The sequence below is a fragment of the Dermacentor silvarum genome, chromosome 7 (assembly GCF_013339745.2).
Source record: "Dermacentor silvarum isolate Dsil-2018 chromosome 7, BIME_Dsil_1.4, whole genome shotgun sequence".
Classification (NCBI taxonomy): Eukaryota; Metazoa; Arthropoda; class Arachnida; order Ixodida; family Ixodidae; genus Dermacentor; species Dermacentor silvarum.
This window is the reverse complement of record NC_051160.1, coordinates 16,477,976-16,501,262: the sequence shown is the minus strand read 5'-3', so window position 1 is coordinate 16,501,262 and position 23,287 is coordinate 16,477,976. Positions and strand designations below refer to the sequence as shown.

General features: G+C 49.6%; 2 protein-coding genes across 2 annotated transcripts; both read right to left on the bottom strand.

Moving 5' to 3' along the window:
- Positions 1-5,908: 5,908 nt before the first annotated feature.
- On the bottom strand, positions 5,909-10,455 carry LOC119457603 (serpin B9). Its single transcript, XM_037719219.2, has 4 exons — positions 10,017-10,455; positions 9,797-9,955; positions 9,395-9,550; positions 5,909-7,489 (listed from the first exon to the last, which is right to left on the bottom strand). The coding sequence occupies exons 1-4, from the start codon at positions 10,413-10,415 to the stop codon at positions 6,950-6,952; spliced, it is 1,254 nt and encodes a 417-aa protein (XP_037575147.2). The 5' UTR covers positions 10,416-10,455; the 3' UTR covers positions 5,909-6,949.
- A 3,926-nt stretch (positions 10,456-14,381) lies between these two features.
- Positions 14,382-22,991, bottom strand: LOC119457602 (D-beta-hydroxybutyrate dehydrogenase, mitochondrial). Its single transcript, XM_037719218.2, has 4 exons — positions 22,292-22,991; positions 20,611-20,763; positions 19,735-19,943; positions 14,382-15,277 (listed from the first exon to the last, which is right to left on the bottom strand). The coding sequence occupies exons 1-4, from the start codon at positions 22,611-22,613 to the stop codon at positions 14,966-14,968; spliced, it is 996 nt and encodes a 331-aa protein (XP_037575146.1). The 5' UTR covers positions 22,614-22,991; the 3' UTR covers positions 14,382-14,965.
- Positions 22,992-23,287: the final 296 nt, after the last annotated feature.

The window sequence follows — 23,287 nt, the reverse complement described above, 5'->3', positions numbered from 1 at the left end:
CGAAGGGACGCTGGCATCAAGAAGCACTACCAACGCCACCTAGGTGGCGTTCACCGTACTCAGCACAGCGGAGCGTGGCCTCCGCAATTAGCTCTGAAAATGTTTCTGAAGTTGATCGCGGAGGCTGCAATTACGACGCGCTGTACGCGCTGATTTGACTCGGTGACGATTCAGTTACCTGCTTTGTCTTGCGCGTTGTATTAGTGTGTCAGTTACGTGCTTCGTCTTTCGCGTTGTGCTAGCGTGTGCAGCGTAGTGCAGCTTCCATATGCACGACGGTTGCTCATGGTCATCGACGTTGGTAGTCGTGATGGAGGAGACGTGCCACCAGGCGTCAGCGTGGGTGCATCAACGCCTAAGGGCGCTTTAGCCACAAAACACCAATAGACATTATATATCAATGTGCAATAAACATTACGCTACTTCTGTGAAGACACGTTTCACTTTCGTGTTCTATACCGATTCCTATATAAGAGGGATCAACCACATTTTTTTTCTTTCTGTCTGTCTTCGTTTCTTCTTGCTGATCTTTTTTTTTTTTTTGTGTGTGTGTGTGTGTGCACAGCGCATTTTCAGGCGCGGTTTCGCGCTTCCTGACTGATACCAGAATGTCCGAGTTAGTTCGCGCTGCTGCTGGTTATTTGTGCTCATCGGCCACACGCTTGTGACGTGAAAGCGCCACGCGTGTGACGTGATCTCGCTGGCTGGCCGAGTGGCTCGTTCGAGAGGGCGTGGGCTTTAGTTCTTAAGCAGTTTCTACGGCGTACATTTATTTTTTTATTTATTTAAAGATACCTTACAGGCCCCTAGAGGCATTGTGTAAGGGGGGAGAGTACAATAAAGAATTATTACTTATACAATAGTTAATACATATGTGAATACATATGCAAAACATATAGGGTGAGAAATGTGCTGATATACTAATACAGTGTTACAATATGACCTAGGAAACAAACCGAATGCTTTGGACGCGACAGCTCATTTAACAATAAAATATCACACAGTAAAACATAGTCAACAGAATTACAGAGCAGGCGCGACATAATTAGGCTATAACAGAACAGTATATGAAGGCGTAGTTGAACATTAATAACGGGAAAGGCAATGACAAAGAATTATATGTCAGGTTATGTAGAGTTGTTTGAAAAATGCGTTGTTAGAAGAAGCCGGAAATTTTCTTGGTCACTTTCATAAACTATGATGTTAGGAAGTTCGTTCCAAAGACGAATGGCTCTTGGAAGAGGGGAGTAGTTAAATGAATTAGTCTTTCCGTAAATGCGCATGAAATTGAACCGATTGTACAACCGCTGTGACCTGTAATGAGGAGTTTCAAGAGGCAGAACTGATGGCGCTGTGTTATGGACGTATTTATGGAATAAGGATAGCAGGGCTATATCACGACGATAATGCAAGGGCTGTAGTGAGAGGTCGAGTTTAATTTGTGTAATGCTTTTAGTAAAGTCGTAACAACGTGAGATAAAACGCGCTGCCCTGTTCTGAATAGATTCGAGTTTTTCGATCAAATATTTTCATTCATTCGATCAATATGGGGGTAATACTTTGCAGACACCATCGTCGCCGCGCAGTCTACGCACCGCGTTTCTCTGTTTACAATGCCCGAATCCAGAGACGGGCCCTTGGTGACTTTGTACGTTTTAGCTGTCTCTTTCAACAGCGCGCTGGGTCGTGAAGTCCGCTTAGCTCAGGACCGTTTCCTGATGGTGTCTGGCCGCCCTTTTTATTTTGTAATGAACCTTGGCCCAACGGAGTGGAGGCTGCTCTGCTGAACAGATCAGATCAGCCTGCAGTTGTTCAGATGTGCTGACAACGTGGCTCAGTCATGGTGCCAGAAAAAAAGAAAGAAGAAAAAACAAAACACAGCGACGTACCGAGCCATGGAGTGATAGTGCTTTCGCCTTTCGAAGACATGATACAATGGCATTAAATATTGAAAAAAAGTAATAAAAATGCTTTAGACATTGCAACTAATTCGGCTCCAAACAAACCTAAATTCTGGGGGTTTTACATGCCAGAATCGCGATCTGATTATGAGGCGCGCCGTAGTGGGGGACTCCCGGATCGATTTTGACCACCTGGGGCTCTTGAACGTGCACATAAATCTACGTACGCGACCGATTTTTTTTTTTTTTTTCATTTTGTCCGCATCACCATGTGACTAGAAATCGCGTCCGCCAACTGTTGCTTAACAGCGCAACGCCGTGTCAACTGTATAAGCTACCGCGTTGGGTCTCCTGCAAGCAGTATCTGTAAAGCGTACGCATATCAAGTGACGAGATAACCGAGTGACCGAAGTTAGGAAGCTGTAGATAAGGCGTCGCAGAAACAGTTTTTCCTGGCTTTACGAAACAAATTTGCGCGGTCCTCGGTCCCTCGAATGGCACAAACCGGTGAGCGGGTGTTTCGGTGGCCAGAGCGGACGTGCGTGACACACGGCAGTTTGCAATGGCCGTCACGTTACACTATACACGAACACACTGAGCGCAATGTCAGCAGCGTATACGCTGCACGTTTGCGGTCACTCACACGGATCGTCGGCCATGGCAGCGGCCCAGCTCACCCAGCGTTTGGTTTGGTTTGGTGGTGATGATGATAATGATGCTGATGATGATGGCCTCATACTATGGCTCATACCCACGCTGGGGGATTGGCCAAGAATTGTGTGCTCAAAATTTTACTTCATGTTTTGAAGTATTACATATTTTAAAAAAAACATACAAAAACAAACGAACAAAAAGAACATTTAAAAACTGATTCGTTTTAGTAGATTGTATGTAACCGTAAACGGCATCAAACACGTCCCGTGGCTAAAACCCAGAACTGACTCACCGAAAGATAGTATTATTTCTGACGATAAGATTAACTCTCTAATTTAGCAGGCGGAATTTCTAGAAGTCTTTTTCTTATTAATTGCCTGGCGTTGTGGCTCGACCCACTACGGAGGATCGGTCATGAATTGGGCGGTATATAGTAGGGGAAAAAGAAGAAAAGTGAAAGGGCATTTTGTAACATTAGATCGCGTTATTTTCATAATCTAGCATCTTCGTCAAAATTGACACACCTTTTCAAAAAAAGAAAAAAGAAAACGAAAGAAGAAGAATTTATTATTACTATTATCTAACTCTAGGTAGTATTGACCAATAACTTAATATTGCGTTTCCATGGCGAACCATGGCCTATCTCACCCCCCCCCCCCCTCGTGGGTACGTGCCATAAGTAGAAGGTCACAACAACAACAACAACAACAACAACAACAACAACAACAACAACAACAACAACAACAACAACAACAACAACAACAACAACAACAACAACAACAACAACAAATTAGATACAAAACAATACAGGTAGAATAATCACTTGCAGTACAGTTTCAGATGGTAGTATTAATTTTAGGGATATGTATATTTAAAAAGAGGGACTATTAATATTGTTGGTGTTAATGAGAAGGGTGGAAATTTGGCCTTGTTGGTACGACTTAAGTGAAGCTCAAAAATACACGGACAGAAGGAGGTATACAACACACACGCGATATGAATGTGCTATATACAGGGTGTGTCATTTGACGTGCATCGCGTGTTTAAAAAAGACGGACCATTCTACGCGAAGATAAGCGAATGCATACCGTTTACAGTCGAGTAGAGTAGCCGCCCGCAATTGTTTTGTTGATGCTATTCAGTTTAAAATTAATTGCAATTAGCTACTCATTTAATTATTGCTCTGAATGCCCAGCTGTAAGTGTAGGAAATTGAAAGAAACTTAAAGCTGGCATGTGTTTCAGCCAGGTGCTTTGTTCCCGTTTATTTTTGTTCCCGGCTGATATCGAAAGCCCGCGAAAATTGAAAGATATCACATGACTAACCGTCCGCCCGCATCAAAAAGCAGCGCCCTCAAACGAGCTTCGTAGCAGTTAGCTGAGCCGGTGCTTTATCATGGCGCGGCCCCGCCCGCGAAAGCGCGGCGCGACAGATCGCCCACACTAACACGAGCGAGATTGATGAGATTAGATTGTCCTGAGGATGTTTTGCTATCACTGTGTAACTGAAAATGTAACGGCCTCTGAATGCTCGAAAGAGGGGGAAAATGTACCAGGTGTGAAGGCGAATAGTAAAGGAAGGCCACGTCGTGGCCGGGCCTGTCCTGCTTCCAGATGTACGGCTCCACTAACAGCCCGCATCTGCTGCACACTGTGTACACGCAGCAAGCCTCTTCAGACTTCAAAGGAGTGTTGCGGCTCGAGGGGGAGTTTGGGCAAGGAATCCACCAAGCCCATTGATATGTGCGTCCAGTAGAAGGAAAAAGGAAAAATGGTTTAATTTACAATATTTACACTGGCCCCTGTCACGGAAGCCCACTCCATCAGGAGCATATTAAACGTCTGAGTTCGTATCGGGACACGTCAGAACCACCCCCACTGAACCAAAATGTCTCCGCTTATCAAGCAGTCGTCTTCCCGAGTTGACCCGACTAGGGAATCTGATGACCTTGGTGCGGCCAATCAGAGAGGTTGTACTGTTCGCAGAACTCCGCCTCTAAGGTTGCATCCTCGCCCTCGCATTTTCTGCAACTGCGTGGCCATCTGGAAACCGAGATCGTCGCCGTTTCCACGGTAGTAATTCCTCGAAGTTGGCCTCTCGCATCAATCCGTGGCATCTCCGTGACGGTCAGCTTGTCATGGTCGGTGTCGGGCGCTGTCGCCGTCTGGACGGCGCTGATAAAAGGGGCCTTGGGGGCAACACCCAAAGGATGCGCAGTGCTGATTTGGGGCGCTTGTTTGCCCGTCACCGTCGGTGTCGGGCACTGTCGCCGTCTGGGCGACGCTGATGAAAGTTGCTGCCTCGTGGGAAACTGTCCAAGGTATGCGCTGGTCCAGGTTGAGACGTAACAGGAGCCTCTTAACGTTGTCCGAGAGATCTTGCGGTGTGCCAGGGTTCTCTTTTATGTTTTGCAGAAGTAACGGATGGTTCTCAAGTTCTCGTGAGATTATACGTATCCATGACTCGTGAGGCTTATCACTGGTGTTGACAGCCTAATTGAGTTAGAGGAATCAAATAGCCAATGGAGTCTGGCAAATATTTTTCCGCGATTGTCTTGGCCCGTGGGTTCAAATCCGGCATCAGAGTGGGGGAGAATCAGAAATTGGGTGGAGACAGTCCGACCATGTCTATCCTGTCAAAAAAAAAAAACTGTCAACGACGGCGTAGAAGCGAGGATGATAAGTTGACAGTCGCTTTCGCATATGCGAAAGAGGATGGACGCGTAAGCCTGCACGCGCTCACGAGACATTCATTAAATTGCTTGATGTTATCCTTCGAATGCGTAGTTACTTCCTATTACTTGTTTTCTCCCGCCAAAGTCGTGGGTTCGACTCACACTAAAGGTAATGGGTTCGAGTGCCTTAACTGTACCTGAATTAAGGTAGAGATAATTAAGGCACTCGAACCCAAGACCTGTCTTGGTGGCACCGTGTGGCATGGTGGTGCCATGAATCACTCGAATGCGTTGTTACTTCCTATTACTTGTTTTCTCCCACCAAATGTGGTTCGACTCCCACCAAAGTTCGTGAGTTCGAGTGCCTCAACAATTAGCTATATCTTAATTACTGTCGTAATTAACTTTGCCTTAAGTAACACCAAAGGTCATGAGTTCGACTCACACCAATAGTCGTTGGTTCCATTCCACGACCATTCCCATCAAAGTCGTGGGTTCGAGTTCCTTAATTAACTATATCTTAATTAAGGTAGCTGTAATTAAGGCGCTTGAACCACGACCTTTGTTGGTGGCACCATGGTGAACCATTAATTTTTGTGCTATAACGCCGAACAGCGGATTTTTCGGCCCATTAGCCATCCAAGGCTTTCGCCCTTATAAATTTTATTGAAAATGAGCAGACGAAACTTTTGGTCGTCCCTAGGTGGGCGGCTTCCTCAGTCCAGGATACCATGGTCCCTCGCCGCCAGTCTGGCCTTGTCCACCGGTCGGGACTGGTCCTCAAGGCTTGAGCTGGTCAGCTGGTGCTTCCACTGCTCCGCGGTTCGTAGGCAAACGGGTGTGTATGTGTATGTGTCGTGATCGCATTCCCATACCATATGACAGAGAGTGTTGGGCACTTGATAGTTCTTACTTTTGTAGTCGTAGTTGGTTGGATACATAGCGTGAAGTAATTCGCCGTGCGGAAAAGTGATTGTTGTTGTCCAAGTGTGAGGGCGTTTCCTCTGGATAGGTTGGGCTGTAGGAGAGGTATAGATGCCGAAACCTCAAACTTTGTTTGTGCACAACAGGTCAGTGACCTCTTCTACTAATAATGTATCTGACCAAACGGTGTTCCGATGAACTGTCTATTACATTTGCACGTTAGTTGTGCCATAGAAGAGTGCGGCAGCGCAAAAAGCAGCAGCGAATACAAGCGAGATTGGCATGGAATGTGGTAGCTTCAATACAGTGTAGCTTCAATACCTACACTGTATTCCTTCGGGGTAGCTTCAATAAAATACAGTGGCCGAACGCTGCTGCAAGCCGAAGCGCGCACAACCGTAATGACCAGCGTAATGGCATGTAGCTACAAACTCATTCCAGGCATAGGTTACGTGGACAGTAGGGAGACTTGACTGTGGCGCTTCAGCAACGATCGCATGACGTCACGAATGGGAGTACGGACGAGGGTTCTTCGATCTTTTGGGACCTGGTTTATGAGTAAATTTTATTCATGTGCAGGCAGGACGTATGGCAACCTGTTCTAGAAAATTTATCAACGCTCGCTGCGAATCGGCCCAGGAATATTAGTGCGAACATGGGCTTACGCTAGTTTGATTCTGCACTATAGGCAACTCGAACAGCTGCGAGACGGTCAGACAATATCCGGATAAAAAAAAACAGTTCGTGGAAAGCCTGTTCATTTGTCAGATGAGCCCAGCGACGGGACAGAAGCGGTTCATGGTCTGCAGACGGCGCCCATGTAGACGATGGAATGGTTGAAGTGGTGCATCAGCACGTACAGAAACGGCCTGTTGGCACGGAACGCAATCATGGAGGCATCGAGTGGGTTCGGCGGTCGGGTCACTTCGCCCAGCCCTTCCTCGGTGGTGTCGAACAGAGCCTCGTGGATGAAGTTGTCGACGCAGAGGCCCGTACGCGCGCCCGTCATGCGGCTCAGGTCGACGATGCGGTCGTCGAACAGGTTGGTGATGCCGAGGGCCTTGAGGGCCGGCACCATCTCGTACGACTTCTGCAGCCGGAAGCGCGGGATCCACACGGCCATCGACTGCACCGGCTTGAGGTCCTTGAGCAAGCGGCGCACGGAGTTGTAGTTGAGCACGGCCACCAGCTTGCCCAGCGAAACGTGCGGGTCGGGCAGGATCAAGAGCAAGCTCAGCGAGCGGCAGACGTACGACAGTTCGAGTGCCTCGCACGGGATGTGCGTGCTGCGGCAGTAGAGGGCCGCGCGGCACGACTCCATCATGTCCACTTGCGCCTGCGCAGGTGCGAAGAAACTTTACGGTAGTCCCCGCGAAACTATATACAGTCGAACCCGGATATATCGAACCCACGCATATAACGAATTATTGTGCACATGGAACAGCTGTACAATCCCCATGAAAATATCTGTATTAAATGTTTATATTTATATATTGAATTATCTATATATCAAACATTCTTGTGATCCCCTTCAGAATCGATATATCCGGGTTCGACTGTATACACTTTTCGTTCGCGGAGCAGTTTGCTCTAGAGGAACGAGAGGGCGCTTTCGGAGCCGCGCCGCGCGTTGCCTCAGCGAAAGCGCTCGGATACGATAAGCTGTTGGACATGCAACTGGGTGTTATAGCTAACGCACTGTTGCTCTATTCATGCTGCAAAATGTGGAGCGGTCCACATTTTGCAGCATGAATAGAGCAAAGGGAAGACGTGTACCCTAGTTGGCTGTAAAAATAGTGACTGGCTTAGGAATGGAATGAATATGTGTGACCAAGTCCACGGACCGCTGCTACATAAGGACTGTCTGTGTTTCCGGCCCTTCGCGATGTACGGCTTTCCTTGAGGATAAAAAAAATTCACCCATCCGTCAGTGTTGTATCGCTAACCTTCAATGAAAGGACGTCAGCTTCGGAACGTATAGGCAAGAGTGCGTACTGTTGGTTACACAGTGACAAAAGGAGTAGCGCCGCTTCCTGGCATAGTAAGTTTCTCGCACGTTATCTACACATCCACATCTACTCACACACAAGCTCACGCCAACTCTATCGCCAACGTATCAAGAATGAGTGAATGGGCGCATTCTTGAATCAATTGACGCACCGAAGCATGGCTGACGGCGACTACACCTACAGCACACGAATAGTAAGCGAGTCACTATAGCGATAATGCGTATTTGCCACAAGCTATTACAACGTGCAGAACATCTACGTTCCAAGCCTTGTGCGCAGCAAGAATTCACTTATCCCAATTGTACCCACCCGCGAGTGATTAGGCAGTAAATAAACTATCAGATAGTGAGCGCACCGAAGAACGGTACTGAGTCATAAACGTAACAAGGCGCTGCTTCAAAGTGTTTGCCAAATAAGGGACGACGAGAAACACTGATCCTGATTTAATTCAAAAGCGGAAAGTTTGGGCAGCTTGGAATACATTTCTAGCCCCTCTTTTAGTACAAGCACCGTATACGCTGCTCGGGCCGTTTGGACAAGGCGTATAATGAGTTCCGAAAGCGCTTACATTTTCCTTGAAGCTGTGGGGAAAACTTTGTGTAGTCCACCCAGTCACCGTCTACGATATCTAGGATAAACAGAGCTTTTCTGAGCCGCACCGGTGTCATGCACATCATGCACATCCATTTAAACACAGAGACAACAGAGGCAGCTGAGGCAAGCAATGGACGCGTCACCGCGTGATAAAACATGGTGGCGCCCACGGGATTGCTGTGAATAGGGTCTTTTCTTCCATCTCACAAGTCGTTTGCAGCACACTGCTGAAGCTGCAGTACTTGTTAGCCAATAGTTAGGACGAGTGCCCCTCGTGATGTGTTCATCCGCATAGCGTCGTCTGGTCACCGCCACAGTAATTCGCGGTATACGACGTGCATTCGCAAAGGTCTTAATGCATGTCACGTATCGCTGTAACGTATCATGTACAAATCAAAGATAAAACTATCTAATCCCACCAATAATGAGATGGTTACGTACGGAACTATATTCCGCTGCGTAAGGATATTACCTGTGTACGCCTCGCACCCTTCGGCAGTGCTGCAAACGACTTGTGAGATGGAATATAGAATACTGGGCAGAATTTGTTAGGGCTGTTTTGTACGCACGCTGATCTTGGGCCTGTATATGCCAGTAACGCGTCTCCCATGCAGAGAAAAACAAAAGCATCGACCAACCGTCTCCCTGGCGGTGACGTAGAAAGGCGCCTTGATGGGTCCATAGAAGGGCTCGCCCCAGACACCCCGAAAGTAGATGGCGCTGACCAGCAAGAGTCGAGTGCTCCTCGTCACGTCGCCTTCTCGAAGCAGTTGCGTCAGGTTGCCCTCAGTCGCCTGCGTCGCTTGGCGCTTTTACTTCGCACAGTTTCACTTGTTTCCCTACAATCACTAGAGCTCGAGTGAGTATGGGCGATAGAAGAGAACGGAGACTCGCAATTATACCGCTTTCAAAATTTAGACGCAGTGCATTGTACCATAGCTAACTTCATTTAGTCGCAACAAAACCAATTCTGAGTGGCTCTTGGACAAGTCTGTTCCAGAGTTGGGAGTCTTATCTCACGCGTGGCACAAGTCACGTACCTGGGCGGCCCAAGCGTTGATCTCCTGAGCGGCCGCCTGCGGGTTATCCTTGAAGTTGAGTCTGCCCAGATCGCCCGAGAAGGTCTCCACCAGCGTCTCCCTGAACTCGGGCAGGACCGGTATTTCGTTGGACACGTACATCCTGCTGCCCAGCGACACCTGCGCCCGGGGCACACTGTGAAAAGTGAAGCGCTGCGTTTCGCCACGTGGGGGCGCGCACCTTGGTGTTGGGCATGGCGCTGTTGAGCATGGAGAGTATCTTCTCGCAGGTGCGGTACAGGTTGTTGGAGTCGATGGCGCCGAGGGCGTGCACCACCTGCGAGGTGGTGGCGTCGCCGCTACCCACGATGGCCATTCCCAGGGCGACGGCCACGCCGAACGGCGACAGGCACACGTTGGCATCCTGGGACTCCTGGAGCGAGTGCGACACCAGCTTCAACCCGAAGTCGGTCAGGGTGCAGAAGGGCCGCCCCGTCGTCGGCGTGCCCGGCGTCGAGGGCGACGAAGTGCTCGGATGGGCCCGCAGGGGGCTCGCACTGCCGGCCGACGCCATCGCTTCTGCGGGCCGCGATGTCGATGGCCCAGCGGCTGACTGAGCCGAGAGGCTCGCGAGAATCATTTCAGACTGTCCCTCCGTGCGCACCCCTGTGAATACTCCATCTTGGGGAAAACGCGGGGAATGCGGGAGATGGAAATTCAAGACGATGAGCAACACGGGAACAAGGTGAAAGTAGCAGGAGCCGACGTTTGAAGTGGACTTGTCTTTTTCAAGGTTCATCGCCTTGAAAAAGCCACGTCCACTTGTCGAAATGTTGGCTCCCGCTTTCACCTTGTTATCGTGTTGCTCAATACTCCATCTTGTCACTCCTCTTTCCTCAAACAATTCGTATCTAGTGAGGAGCAGTGGGAGGCTGCCTTGCGCCGTTCGAGGCCCGTACCTTCAGGAGGCCATCCTGGAGTGGGCTGAGATGGTAGAGGAGGCATACTTCAAGTAGTTCTTTCCCCCACCCTCTATCCCATTGCCTCCTTCCCTTTCAAGAGGGATAAATTAAGCTTGTAATTAATTAATTAATTAATTAATTGTTATCCCTATCAGGCAACAATTGGGGCTTTAACGTCGATGAGTATCTCTGCATTTTACCTTGAAAGGCTTAGATTATGCGCTCAGTTGTATTAGCTGCAGTTTGGCTTGTTGAACACGTTGTTTTGTGGACTTTGACGGTGGGGGTGACGACCAACTAAACGAATTATTGGACTGACTCGTTTCCGATAGCAAAATATAATGCATCCGGACGGCGGGTGACAGGAGAGCATCGTCGGCGGTTGTAGAAATGAATCGCACGACTTAAAATTGATCCATCTTTATACTGCATCATAGAACATTATTACCCAACGCACGAGCAGTGGGAGGCAGTGCTGACCAGTTCGGCATTGGAAGACCAGTGAAAGCTGATCGCCAGAGCCGAAAGTGCTGCCACCGCCGTATGAGGCCCCGTGGACTGAGGGCTCCACTCAACATCAACATGAGAATCATCCTTTCCGCGCCCGATCAAAATTAATTTGGTTATCTCTCTCTCTCTCTCACTGCACGTCGTGATGGTGAAAATTTCTAATGTTGCATGCGACGGCTACAATATTATAAGGTCAGACCCCTGTCTTTCGGTAGAATATCTACGACCATCTCCACGAAAGATGCGTCTCACCAGTGGTGAACTTATATGTCCAAGGGGCCGTAAAGCGAAGCTTCCTTTGGCTTTTACCCGCTCTTTGTGTGTACGGCTTTATGGCGCCTCAAACTTGGCCTATCCTAGAGGCAGTGTATAATTAAAGGAGGGGACGTAATTGGTGGGCCAGTTCTGATACCAGAGCACAATATGTGACCGATTTTAAGAGACGATTTTAAGGCCTACGGTGTTCGGTCGTCGGACCTCTGACGACCAAACACTGAAGGTCTTATAATTGTATCCTGCGCGCACCGTGTTTAAATTTCTTTTTTTTTTTTTTTCGTTGAACAGTTTCGCTAACGTTAGCTGGGACACCCGTATTGCTTCTCTATAGGGCAAATGTCCTCGCGGATAGTGCGGCATTTCGTGCAGTCCGGTTGCATTGTGCAGATATAATGCTTGTGTCCGGTACTTTGGCAACGATAGCGGAACAAGGTTTCTTGAAACGTAGTATTGCACAGGGACAAGAATCCCGCAATATTATTTCGACTTACGCAAAAACTTCTAGATAGAAAATGTAATGAGTGGCATTGAGCTTTTCCTTCGCCACCCAGAGCTTCGAGCAGCGATCCCGTAATGTTTTTTTTTTTTTTTCGCATGACTGACACCCCGAGACATGGCCCTGCTAAGAAGTTGGTGCGCTCCGATTGTCAATGGCGCGCACCCACTGACACTCAGTTCCTCCAGTTTCACCATAATGCGCTGCACGCTGTCAGTCGTATTTGATGACAGTGCGCTGTGACGGTGAATTCGTCTGGGCTTAAGTGCTTCCTGATGCGTGGTTGAACGGCCTGGTACATCAATGTCTGGTAGAGACAGTCAGCCTTAATTAACCGCTCCTCTCTCTTTGCTTTTAGCGTAGACAGATTGCAGATTCTTGCGATTGTCGACGCTTTTGCGCTCTTCGCGGTCGGCAATCTCGTTCGTCGTAGTGCATGTGACGACCATCCAAACGCCGTCGCCTTCGCGCGTTGACTCGCACGAGGCCGAAATGCCTCAAGTTATTTCGTCCTGGTTAATATTGGGGTCATTAATTGTCCGAGCCAGCCTCCGAATCAGCACGGCGTTGTTTCTTCGTCCTTTCTCCATCCTTCCCTCGTGGCAGCGAGCGCTTTGAGACACGCTATGCGACATTGGGTGAGTTCCGATTCTGTCCAGCGTCGGAGGCAGTCTACATGGATAGCTAGGGCGACAGCCGGGACAGCTTCGAGGCCGTGTAATGGAACGCGTTTCGAACCGTCTGGAAAACGGATGGAAGACGATTCTGCGACGTGAAGCCACCTCGCAACGACAAGAAAAAGTTGAGAAAAGCACACATTATTTCTGTATTGTCTTTGCAGTAGACGGTGTGTCAGGATGTCTTCTACTGCAAAGACTTCAAATACAGCAATAACATATGCTTGTCTCTCTCTCTCCCTTTCTTTTCTTTACTGTAATGCAAGAACACCCATGCAAGTATCAAAGCGACACAACCAGCAGCAGCACACGCAGACCAAAACCTCCTCACAGAAAAGTGGGAGGCTCCGATCTCCAAGCCGGACCTGGTCGGCCAGCGCGAACTCGTCGCCCGGGCCTGGCGGGCGGTCCAGGCCAGAGTGTTCCTGGAATAAGGGACCCTTCCACCCCGAGTGACAAGTCACCGTCTCAAATGAAGGTTTATTCATTCATTAAATCCTTGCGCCTGCGAACCCATGAAAAACACGATCCGACTTACATTAAGAGCGTAGGATAGCGTGTCTATGTTGTCTTGTGCGCAGACAGCGTTCTTGTCAGCTTTCCAAGCGTCCTGCTCAGTCGCCATCTTGTTTGGACAGGAAAGTAGCCGGCATCGTTTTTGACTTCGATGCTGTCTATACTTTGACGTCTTCGGGAGAATTGGAATGAGGCTTAAGATGGCCGCTGTCCGCTTAGCTGTCTACTTTGCCGTCTGCGGCGAGTATTCATTACCTCTATGCAACCTCTCCATCTGTCTCTTGATTGGTCCATGCTGTAACGGAACAGGTTGTAACGCTTCTTCGTCGGAGTACAATAACTCAGCCGTAATGCGATTGTCATGTCGTCGTCGTGACGCCACCTTGCCGTCACACACGCGCTCGCGTAGCGCGCATAGTTGCTGATGATTTATTGGCATCCACTTTGAAACGGGGTGGCGACAAAGAGTCGCCTAGAATCCTTGATTTAATCAGGTATGCTGTACATGTTTTTTTATCTAGCACTTTTGTACACATCTCCTTAACTTTTTTTCAAAATCTACCTTGTACCGCTACCTATGGCTGTAACAGATATTTACACTAGAGTTGAGTTGCTGGAATCGAGTTAATGTATATATGCTCCCTTTGGGAGCATATACATTGCGTACACGTCCTAGACATGCCATAGCAACTATATCATGTCTATGCCGTGTACTGACGTTGCGCCACAAATTTTACGTGCTTACACGCCATTTGCATCGAAAAACGCAAACAGGCGCACAATTTGTTTTCCTCTTCCACTTCCCTATCAGCAGTGCAGCAGGCTAGAGCACTCAAACCTTAGGCCGACCTCTCGGCCTTTCCCGAAATAAATTTGCTCGACACGTTTGTAGGTGTGATGTGCGTGGAAGCCAATCGTACACTGTCTTGCGCGGGAGCTGTCTCACCTGAGGTGACGCCGGCAGTTTGCTCTTACCTGGAGGAGACCTCGTATATAGCTTGTTGATGTGATTTGCATTTCAGATCACGATGACTGGGAGTCTCAGATTCTCGTATCAGCGGCGTAGTCAGGGGGTGGCACACCAATCACGTGCCCCCCCCCCTCCCCCCCTCCTCGACATTTCTGTTAGTATGAGGCCTGTCCAGACTCCTCCACGCCGCCGGTGGTGCGCCCCCACACAAACTCGCTCTTCAAGACATTGTCGATAGTGCAGCCTCGGTGACAGAGCGATACTGCCCGACAAGAGAGAAATCAAGAAGAGGAAAGCCAGGCAGGTCAACTGGACGAGCGTTCGGTTTGCTACCCTACACAGTGGGTAATGGAAGGGGAGGGGGGGAGATATATAGGAAAAGAGAGATAGTGAGCAATGGGTGCTCGCGGGAGGATGCACATGACTATGCACAGGTGGAGAGCTTTTTGCGTTACCGAAAGATTTGGCCACGGTCCGAGTATCTTTGACTCAGAAAATCTTCTCCAGTCCAACCGGGTTACAGTTCTCCGGAGAGAGAGGCGTTGGACGTCGTAGCGAGGACAAGTATACACAACAGGTGCTCAAACGTTTCCGTGCACCTAGAGGAGTCTCACGTCGGGATATCGGCCACTCCAATACGGTAGGAGTCCGACGAAACACCGAAAATATCTTCCCAACTTTTTGCCGATGTAGAAAAACGTTTTTTTTTTTTTTTTTTTACCTCTCTCTCTCCAAAACTGACCACAACAGCGATACAGTGCAAAATACAGACACGCGCATATCCTAAGCTGAGGGTCCTCCGTCGCCGCCGAGACGCCGGAGGAAGATGTAGTAGAGCGCCCCAAGCGCGTCCGACACCGCCGTGGGCAGCAGGGCCAGCGCGCGCAGGAACAGCGGCCACAGGCCACGGTCGCTCACGTAGAGGGCGCTGGGGCGCCGGGAGCCCAGCGCATGCTCGATGTGGCCGAACAGGGGGCTGTCTTCGAGCCGACCTGGAGACAGCGCGCCCTGCTGCGACCGCCAGCCGCGCACGAAGCCCGCCAGGTGGAGTCCGTGAGTTAAACGCTGCTCCTCGTCCATCGATTCCCACATAGCCTGCGTGCGGGAGAGAATTTTTAGATGCGAAGCAGCTTATGGCGGGGGCTTTGTCCGTCCCTCCATCCCGCGGCGTCCCACACCCCCACAGCGCATGCGCGTCCCCTCCCCCTCTCTCTCCTACGCTCCCCCTTTCTCTCCTCTAGGAATCCTCTAAGAGCGGCGCCCGCGTCCCACACCCCCCACAGCGCACCCGTGTCCCCTCCCCCTCTCTCCTCTCCTACGCTCCCCCCTTTCTCTCCTCTAGGAATCCGGAGCGGCGCGCACGACAGGTGGTGTGACAGCTGCATACTCCGCTGGGGGCGCCATGGTAGTTCCGCGGTAGTTCCGCGGTATGAAAATGACGGAGCGCGCGCGCCTCATTCTCTCTCCTGTGCAGCGCCGCGATGAGCGCTCGGGCCGCTGCCGCGAAACCATCTCCCGCTCAAGCTAACCATCTCCCCGCTGCTTCGCATCCACACATGGTTCCGTTTAGCGGGAGATGGAGTAATTTTTATTGGCAGAAAGGTGGAAGGTCAGCCTGAGTGAAGTGCCTCTAAGCCTGCTACTCCACGCTGGGGAAGGGGTTGTGGTGGAGTAACCGAGATAGGATGTGAAGAGGAAGGAGGATGGTATTGATGATGACGTTCATGATGAGAGCTGCACAGTATGCAGTTTTGGGGAAACGCGTACACTTAACTGCACAGAGAAAGAAGTGATGTATACAAACGCAGGGAGGTTGACAAGATGCAGTTCTGGTTATCGTGGTGATACAAACGCGAAAACCCCATGGCGAAACCAACTGGACAGGATAGAGCGTGTCATAGTTACACCTAAGAAAGAAACGAGATATTTGCATCAGCGATGCGTCGACCTGTGGCCCTGCGCAGCAATGAATGTCAATTATTCGCGCGTATATGTTAGTAATTTCTATTGCTGTATTTGTTTGACTTCGATGCGCAAATGTGTTCGGGCACGTCGGCACCTTCCACGTCTTCTCTGAATAAACCTGTGCTGCGAGTGACGCTCTTTCCTGTCCGGTTCGTTCAGCACGTGGTAATCACGCCTTTTTTTCCCGTTGACCACAATGCGTATAAACTACCTATCCCATTAATATAGTGAACTGGAGTCAGTATTCTAGTTCACTATACCCATCAATAAGTATTGTTGCGTATTTCTGGTTGACTACCCTTCACGGTGGGAAGAGAATAGCCAAGAGAGAGAGAGAGAGAGAGGATTACAAAATAAACCGCGTACTCAGTCCAGCGGATAGCAACCGTTACAAGTATATACATAGCTTTCTCGACATGTGTTACAGTATAGTCCCGTGGACCTCTGGAACTCCAGAAACTTCACAAATGGTGCCTTCTGCGGGGAGCTCTCTTGGGAGTACTGTGCCAAATAGTGGCCTACATTTTGTTCTGAAAGAGTTCGGCAGGCCACGCTGCATCTTGGAAGTGCGCTCATGACGGTCCAGGGATAGCACTCTCGGTCGATCAAAAATGAATGCTCGTTGACTGGTTAATTCAGCTCACGGGGTGGTTGTCGAATGAGTGAGGCGCGTCGCTTAGACGTGACGTCGCACACAAAGTCCGCGAAATTGATGCACCGACAATGCGGCCCCCCGTATCGCGCCGCGGTGATTCGCGCAAAAATATCCTCTTGGAAAAGACGCCATCATCTCCGCGTTACCGTATACTTGCGACGCCCTGTGCTTAGTGTATGTTTGAAGATGCAATAGAGCGACGCGGTTGGAGCAGCATGAACACCTGAGCAAGCGCTTCCGCGATGAGGGGAGGGGGGGGTTATCGTGGAAATGAATTGGCATGAATGTCAAAGCTTTAAAAAAATCGGGTGGGGAAGTTAACGGGATATCGGTAAAGAATATCCTGGATGGGGAGCAACCAGTCCCGTGGGTTTGGGTCAGCAAATTTTTTCGTAGTTTTCACGAAGACATTGGAGCGCTGCAGTTTGGAGGTTGTTCGAAAACAGCCTTAAAAAAGAAAACGAAAGTTGGAAACGGGTATAGGAAATTCTCATACGCGATAAGGGCCTGTAAGCTTTTCTCTTGCTCACCGAAATAATTATCTTTTCTACTCTACTGTATGAACAATTAAGCTTACGCCGCCTGTTTCGAGAGGTGTTGTGCGCTCCGACTGTACAGCAAAATTTCAGCATAAGTGACAAACACTGATAGCTGCACGTTGTGCCTCTTAAAGCGAAGGTTCCTTTGCCTCTTCTCCCCACTTTTCGGGTGCTGCTGCTGCCTTGCCGATTATGCGCCCAACTTGGGTCGCTGGTTGAATGTGTCACGGGGTATGTGCCACTGGATATGTGTCGTGTGCTGGCTGCTGCATGCTGCCTGCTGTCTTGCACGATTGTCGTCCAGGGGATAGCGCAAACCATGCAGTGCCGGAGAGAACGTCATGAGCTAGAGGAAAGGCAGGGAGGTCAACCAGACGAGCGTTCGGTTTGCTACCCTACACTGGGGATAAGGGAAAGAGGGAATAGAAAGAGGAAGAGAGTGAGCACTGAGTGAACGTGGCAGGAAGAACAGGAGCACTATAAGCGGTCTCTCAAACCGGTGTGCCGGACGTAGTGCAAAGCTAGGCGGCCTGGGGAGGTAGATGATCTACGCCAGCGCAGACGTCAGCTCCAAACAAAACACACTCTCGTCGCCCCGTCGCCATTCTTTCGTTTTCATTCCCACCGTCGCCATTTCTTGCTGTCATGCCGTCGTCATTTGTTCCGTCCTCGCTACTCTGTCGTAGTCACTCCTTCCTCACATGCAGTCTCGTCAGTTCGTCGCCGTCACTATCATTCTGTTGCCACGATCGTTCTGTCGACTTCACATCGCCGTGCAGTCGTCACGCCGTCATAATCATGCAGTCGTCGGCGCGCTGACATCGTCACGCAACTGTCGTCTTTCCGTCCTCTTCATGCCGCGGTCATCGGGCCGTCGTCGTTCCATGGTCATCGTTCCGCCGTCGTCACTCTGTCATCGTCAAACGATCGTCATCACTCTATCGTCTTCATTCCATTGTCGCATTGTCATTATCAGTATGTTGTCTTAACGCCGTTGCCATCATGCAGTCGTGACGCTTTCGTAATCATGCAGTCCACGGCGTGCCGTCATCATCATGCAGCTGTCGTCATTCCGTCGTCGTCATCATATCGCTGTTGTCAGACCGTCATTTTGTGCAAACAATTTAGTCATTGGCATTACGTTTGCGTAACATTTGAGTAAAAAACAATCAAGGAAAGCTTCGCCTAACACCGATTCCTACATGAATGTCGGATCTGCCGATATTTAGAGCGCAGCTCTCAGGCGCCCGTTCCAGAGTTGAGCGTCGGCGTCCCACAGCGTAACCGCGCGAACACGCTCATTGCACTGCTCTCGCGTTTGTCGTCTTCCAGAGCTGGATCCGGTGCCGCTCATCATGCCAGCGTTCACATACTGCCCCTCCCTCTGCGAAGGCGCTGACGGCACTGGCCCACTGCCAGTCGTTGCAGTGATTTCGGTCTCGGATTCTTCGCCTCAGTGTATCGCGAAATAAAAACACGTATATACAGCTGCGCTAAAAATTCGCATTAGGGAGTAACGTAATTGTCGGACATTTCTTTAGGGGCGAAGCACCTTAGGGCCGAGCCTTGTCCTTCGTCGTTGTCCGTAGCTCTGGTTTGCATGGAGACCGCTAGGGGTGCTGCGGTGCACAAGAGCTACATAAGCGCTGTATATATACTGTACACATGTACAATATATATATATATATATATATATTGAAAGACGGCAGACGACCAGGACAGGAAGCACTGGCAGACCCGTTTATTCCACCGGCACGGCCGAGGCTCAAACACGAAGAAGAGAAACAGGGATGATGATGGCTGTATACAAATGAGAACGATGAAGTACGTTAAATGTGCTTACAATATATATATATATATATATATATATATATATATATATATATATATATATATATATATATATATATACGGGGGATTCACGGTTACCCGTATGATCCCCCCGTGCTTCGCCCAATCATCATCATTCACTTCGTGGATATGCGGCGATTTTTTTTTTTTTTTCACTATTCCCTCCCGAGAGGTGGAAATAAATGCGCAATCAATCGAGATCTTTTTTCGGGGCACATTTATTTCTAGTCTTGCTGTCATCACGGCAGATTGTGGCCCTCTTTGGACCCCAGACTTCAGAGAATACACAACAGGAACGTCCACACTCGCCTATTCGCATCTCGCACGCGATGGGCTCACCATGAGAACACCAGTATAGTCTCACCATGAGCGTTATTGGCATTGTCCGATTCGGCCGCATTGTGAAATTCGCCATCTTGCGTAGGCTGTGATATGCTCCATACATCAAATCAACAGAATTTGACAACACGGCAGAATTCGGCGTTGTCCAGAGCATCATACCCGCGGTGTCTCGATCCTCCGGCACGCGCATATATACTCGCCTGGTTGTCGTCGGCCTGGCGGTCCAAGAGCGCTGTGTGCTTGACCAGGTCGCCGGGCCGGACGACGATCGCGTGCGCTCCGTGCCGGGCCAACTCGAGCCGCAAGCAGCGGCTAAATGACTCGACGGCAGTCTTGCTGGCGTAGTAGGCGGCCATGCAGGGGAAGCCCGGCGACGCCGACACCACGGTGCTCAGGCTCACCACCCGCCCTATACGCGAAAAGATGGATTGAGAAGTTTTGTTCCGCTTTTTGTATTGCCATAACAATTACGCGAACACTCGAGGCGCTTTCTGACCGTCGGCGTCGCCGTGCTGTCGCGCCGAGCAATTAAGGTTTGTTTGAGGTCGCGTGATTTGCTGAGGTGCCAGATGTGAAGGGCGCGAGCTGTACGGAAGACTGGCAGTTTCATGCGCACTGTCTTGGGAGTCACGTGACCTGTCGCCGAGTTCTGGAGGCGCGGCACAGTTGAAAAACAGTGAACGTTCGATTTGGGACGATCGATCACGCGCATTTCAGGTTACCGGCGTTCCTCACCGCGCGGTCATTGTGACTCGCGGTCGTAAAGTGAGCTCTGTTTTATGTACGTTTTTCTGTGAGTGAAACCGCGCTCGTTTAGTTTGTAGGCGAGCGTTTACTTATGCTTCCCATAAAACTTACTAGCCTTATACTTCGTGTAACAGTAATTTACTACTTCGCTACCGTGTTTCTTCTTTCGGGCGAAACTGCGACATTTTACGCCCTCCTCTGGATTCTTTAATTTTCTTCACCCACTATACGCAGTGTAGTATGTCAGTGGTAATACACGCATGCCGGCAAGAAACTCTCAGTGACGAGATTCTCTCGAGGTTTCAACGCGACGTGGTCTCGTGTCGAACCTTTGCTCCGTCGGATGAAGGGCAGGCAGGACTTGGTGAGCCGCAGGGTACCCAGCAGGTTGACGGCCATGGTGCGCTCCACCTGCTCCGGTGTCATCCACTCGAACTCGCCGAGCACGCACACTCCCGCGTTGTTCACCAGCCCCCACAGCCCTGCGGCGAGCCACGTGTTTGTTTATATACACAGTCGAACCTGGATATATCGAACCCACATATAACGAATTATCGTGTATAACGAATTATCGTGTATAACGAACAAGAGTTATATACCGACTATACACAGGTACAGAAGTGGTCAGAGACCGGCGTACAATTAAGAATGCCATACAAGACCATTTTCGGATGCCATATAACAGGCCGAGATACTATACCAACTTTGCCGGAATGCGAAGTTGGAATGCGTGACATGGCAAATTCTTGACAGTTAAACCGCGAGTCCATGAGCTTTCAAGAAAGGAAACACAAGCAGGACAGATGATGATAGTTGTGGTACAAAAGATACACCCTTAAGTATTTTAACTGTTTTTCGGGTGTGCGCAGTAATGTACGGTTGATTTGATGCTGCGCGGCACAGTTCTGGTCGTGGTTTCGCGCGTTCTGCGCTGGAGTTCCCGCGTTTTTCTCGGTGCTGCTGCTTTGTGCCACAAAGGCGACACTGAGCTAAATAAGCACATGCGTGAGTAATACATCGCCATGTTCCGGACCAGCCTCCTGTAATTGAAGGAGGAGTATGCGCTACGTTTTGCTCTCTATTGCCGCAAGCGTATAACGGGCATTCTACTCTCTTTCAGAAGGACGTATAGTATAAAGAACATTTCACTCCCTCGTTGCTTACGGAGTGAACAACGCATTTCACTCCACCGACATATTGCGAGACCATAAAATTGTCTTGGATAAATCGGCCCCTTTAGTCCTGCGATACTTTCCCTAGTTTTTAGAGTGAATAAATGCGCAAAGCGCTTGAAAGAGTTATATACAATTAAGCGTTCCAAGCATTTTCCAGGTGTCCTGCGTGGAACAAAGTGTGGCTCCGAATTTCAATTTACAGAGGCCGTGCCATGGGTCGTATGTTAACGAAGCTCTAATTTGTGTAGTTTAATTACACGCATTAAAATCACTAATAGAACATTTTGAAAGAAACAGCTTCGCTGGAAATTGATTTACGATTCTGCCAGGTTGCACAAATATGCTGTTTCTTTTCATCTTTAAACAATCAGATCTGTTTTTTTTTTTACATTATTGACGCCATTATGGTATTTTTATGACATTACATTCCTTACATATCGTTTTTGTAGTAGCAGTACATGCTAGTGAAAATACGTAACGAAAAAATATAAATATTTATGGATTCTGCGCACCATCGCACGCGCGTGCGAGATCAACCGAGGCCGTTAATGCTAAGCTGTGATTTTCTATCTTTTAAATTATCGTAACTTCTTTTGACGCCTTTGACGCACAACTCGCCGCTGTGTCTATGACCCTGATGCTGAGGTCGCGGGTCAAAATTAATCCGTTCTGCCATCCATTGACAGCCTCTCCAAATATATCCCAATACTGCTTTGGGATGTTGATCGCCGTGGATCAATGAAGCGGCTACAGTATAAAGCGGCCCTCATCACCCACCATGCAGTTTCGGAACGTTAAAACACTTGAATTAGAACTTATTCCGGAGTCGGCTGACCTTTTTCCTTCACCTGTCCCTGGATGAGAGCCCGTTGAACGCTCTGGTCACTGGTGACGTCCAGCTGCAGCACCTGCACCGGACACTCGCCGTCGCACAGCGTCGTCAGGTGCCGGGCGCCCGCGCTGTCGATGTTGAGACAGCCCGCCAGCACCCGATAGCCGGCGTCGTGAAGCCTCTGCGCGAGCCTCAGGCCGATGCCGGAGTCGCAGCCGCTCACCAGCACCCGACGGCCATCGCCCGCGAGTCGTTCGCGGCCGACCGGAAGCCAGCCGAAGACGAAAGACGCCAGACGGCTCACAAACGCGAGGATGCGCCGCATGTATTTTTCCGCTGCTGTCCGACTGGGACGACTCGCACCAACTTCGGCTTCTGCCGCGTATACGCGTTACAAAACCACGCGCGGAAAAAAACGATGGCCCGGCCGACGAATGCGTCAACACGAGGACCAATTTTTGTAACTGCTTATGATGCACGCATCGGCGTCTGCTGTACTAGCACCGTTCGGTGCCGAGGTGTACGTCTGGTCGCTTCGCTCTCACTCGACGGAGGAAACCGATAGGCGGGCGCTAGCCGATAAGGCGTTGTGCCCTTGATAGGGCAGGTTGGAGCCGACGACCGGATCCGCACGTCAGCGAACACACGTGCCGCATGATGACGAATGTATAAGGCGCGCGCTTTTTAAAGCGAAGCTTTCTATTTCTCACTGATTCGTCCGTGAGCGCCGAAAACGCACTGCAGGAAAGCCAACTTATACACTGTAACTTTCTGCGCACACAATAGAACAACGGCAGCGCATCTGCGCACACAATAGAACAACGGCGCACGACATACGTATCGTAGAACACTACAGTTAAAAAAAATTATATGGTTTTACGTGCCAAAACCACGATCTGATTATGAGGCGTGCCGTAGTGGTGGACTCCGGAAAATTTCGACCACCTGGGGTTCTTTAATGTGCACCTAAATCTAAGTACATGGGTGTTTTAGCATTTC

What these genes read in the sequence shown, in the direction of transcription:
- LOC119457603 (XM_037719219.2), bottom strand. Translation starts at nt 10,415, where the DNA reads ATGATTCTCGCGAGCCTCTCGGCTCAGTCAGCCGCTGGGCCATCGACA. An exon ending in GCGCCATGCCCAACACCAAG is followed by an intron (nt 9,956 to 10,016) that starts GTGCGCGCCCCC and finishes CCCCGGGCGCAG; the next exon opens with GTGTCGCTGGGCAGCAGGAT. An exon ending in TCAACGCTTGGGCCGCCCAG is followed by an intron (nt 9,551 to 9,796) that starts GTACGTGACTTG and finishes CAAGCGACGCAG; the next exon opens with GCGACTGAGGGCAACCTGAC.
- LOC119457602 (XM_037719218.2), bottom strand. Translation starts at nt 22,613, where the DNA reads ATGCGGCGCATCCTCGCGTTTGTGAGCCGTCTGGCGTCTTTCGTCTTC. An exon ending in GGGACAGGTGAAGGAAAAAG is followed by an intron (nt 20,764 to 22,291) that starts GTCAGCCGACTC and finishes GGCTCGCCGCAG; the next exon opens with GGCTGTGGGGGCTGGTGAAC. An exon ending in GCCAGGCCGACGACAACCAG is followed by an intron (nt 15,278 to 19,734) that starts GCGAGTATATAT and finishes TCCCGCACGCAG; the next exon opens with GCTATGTGGGAATCGATGGA.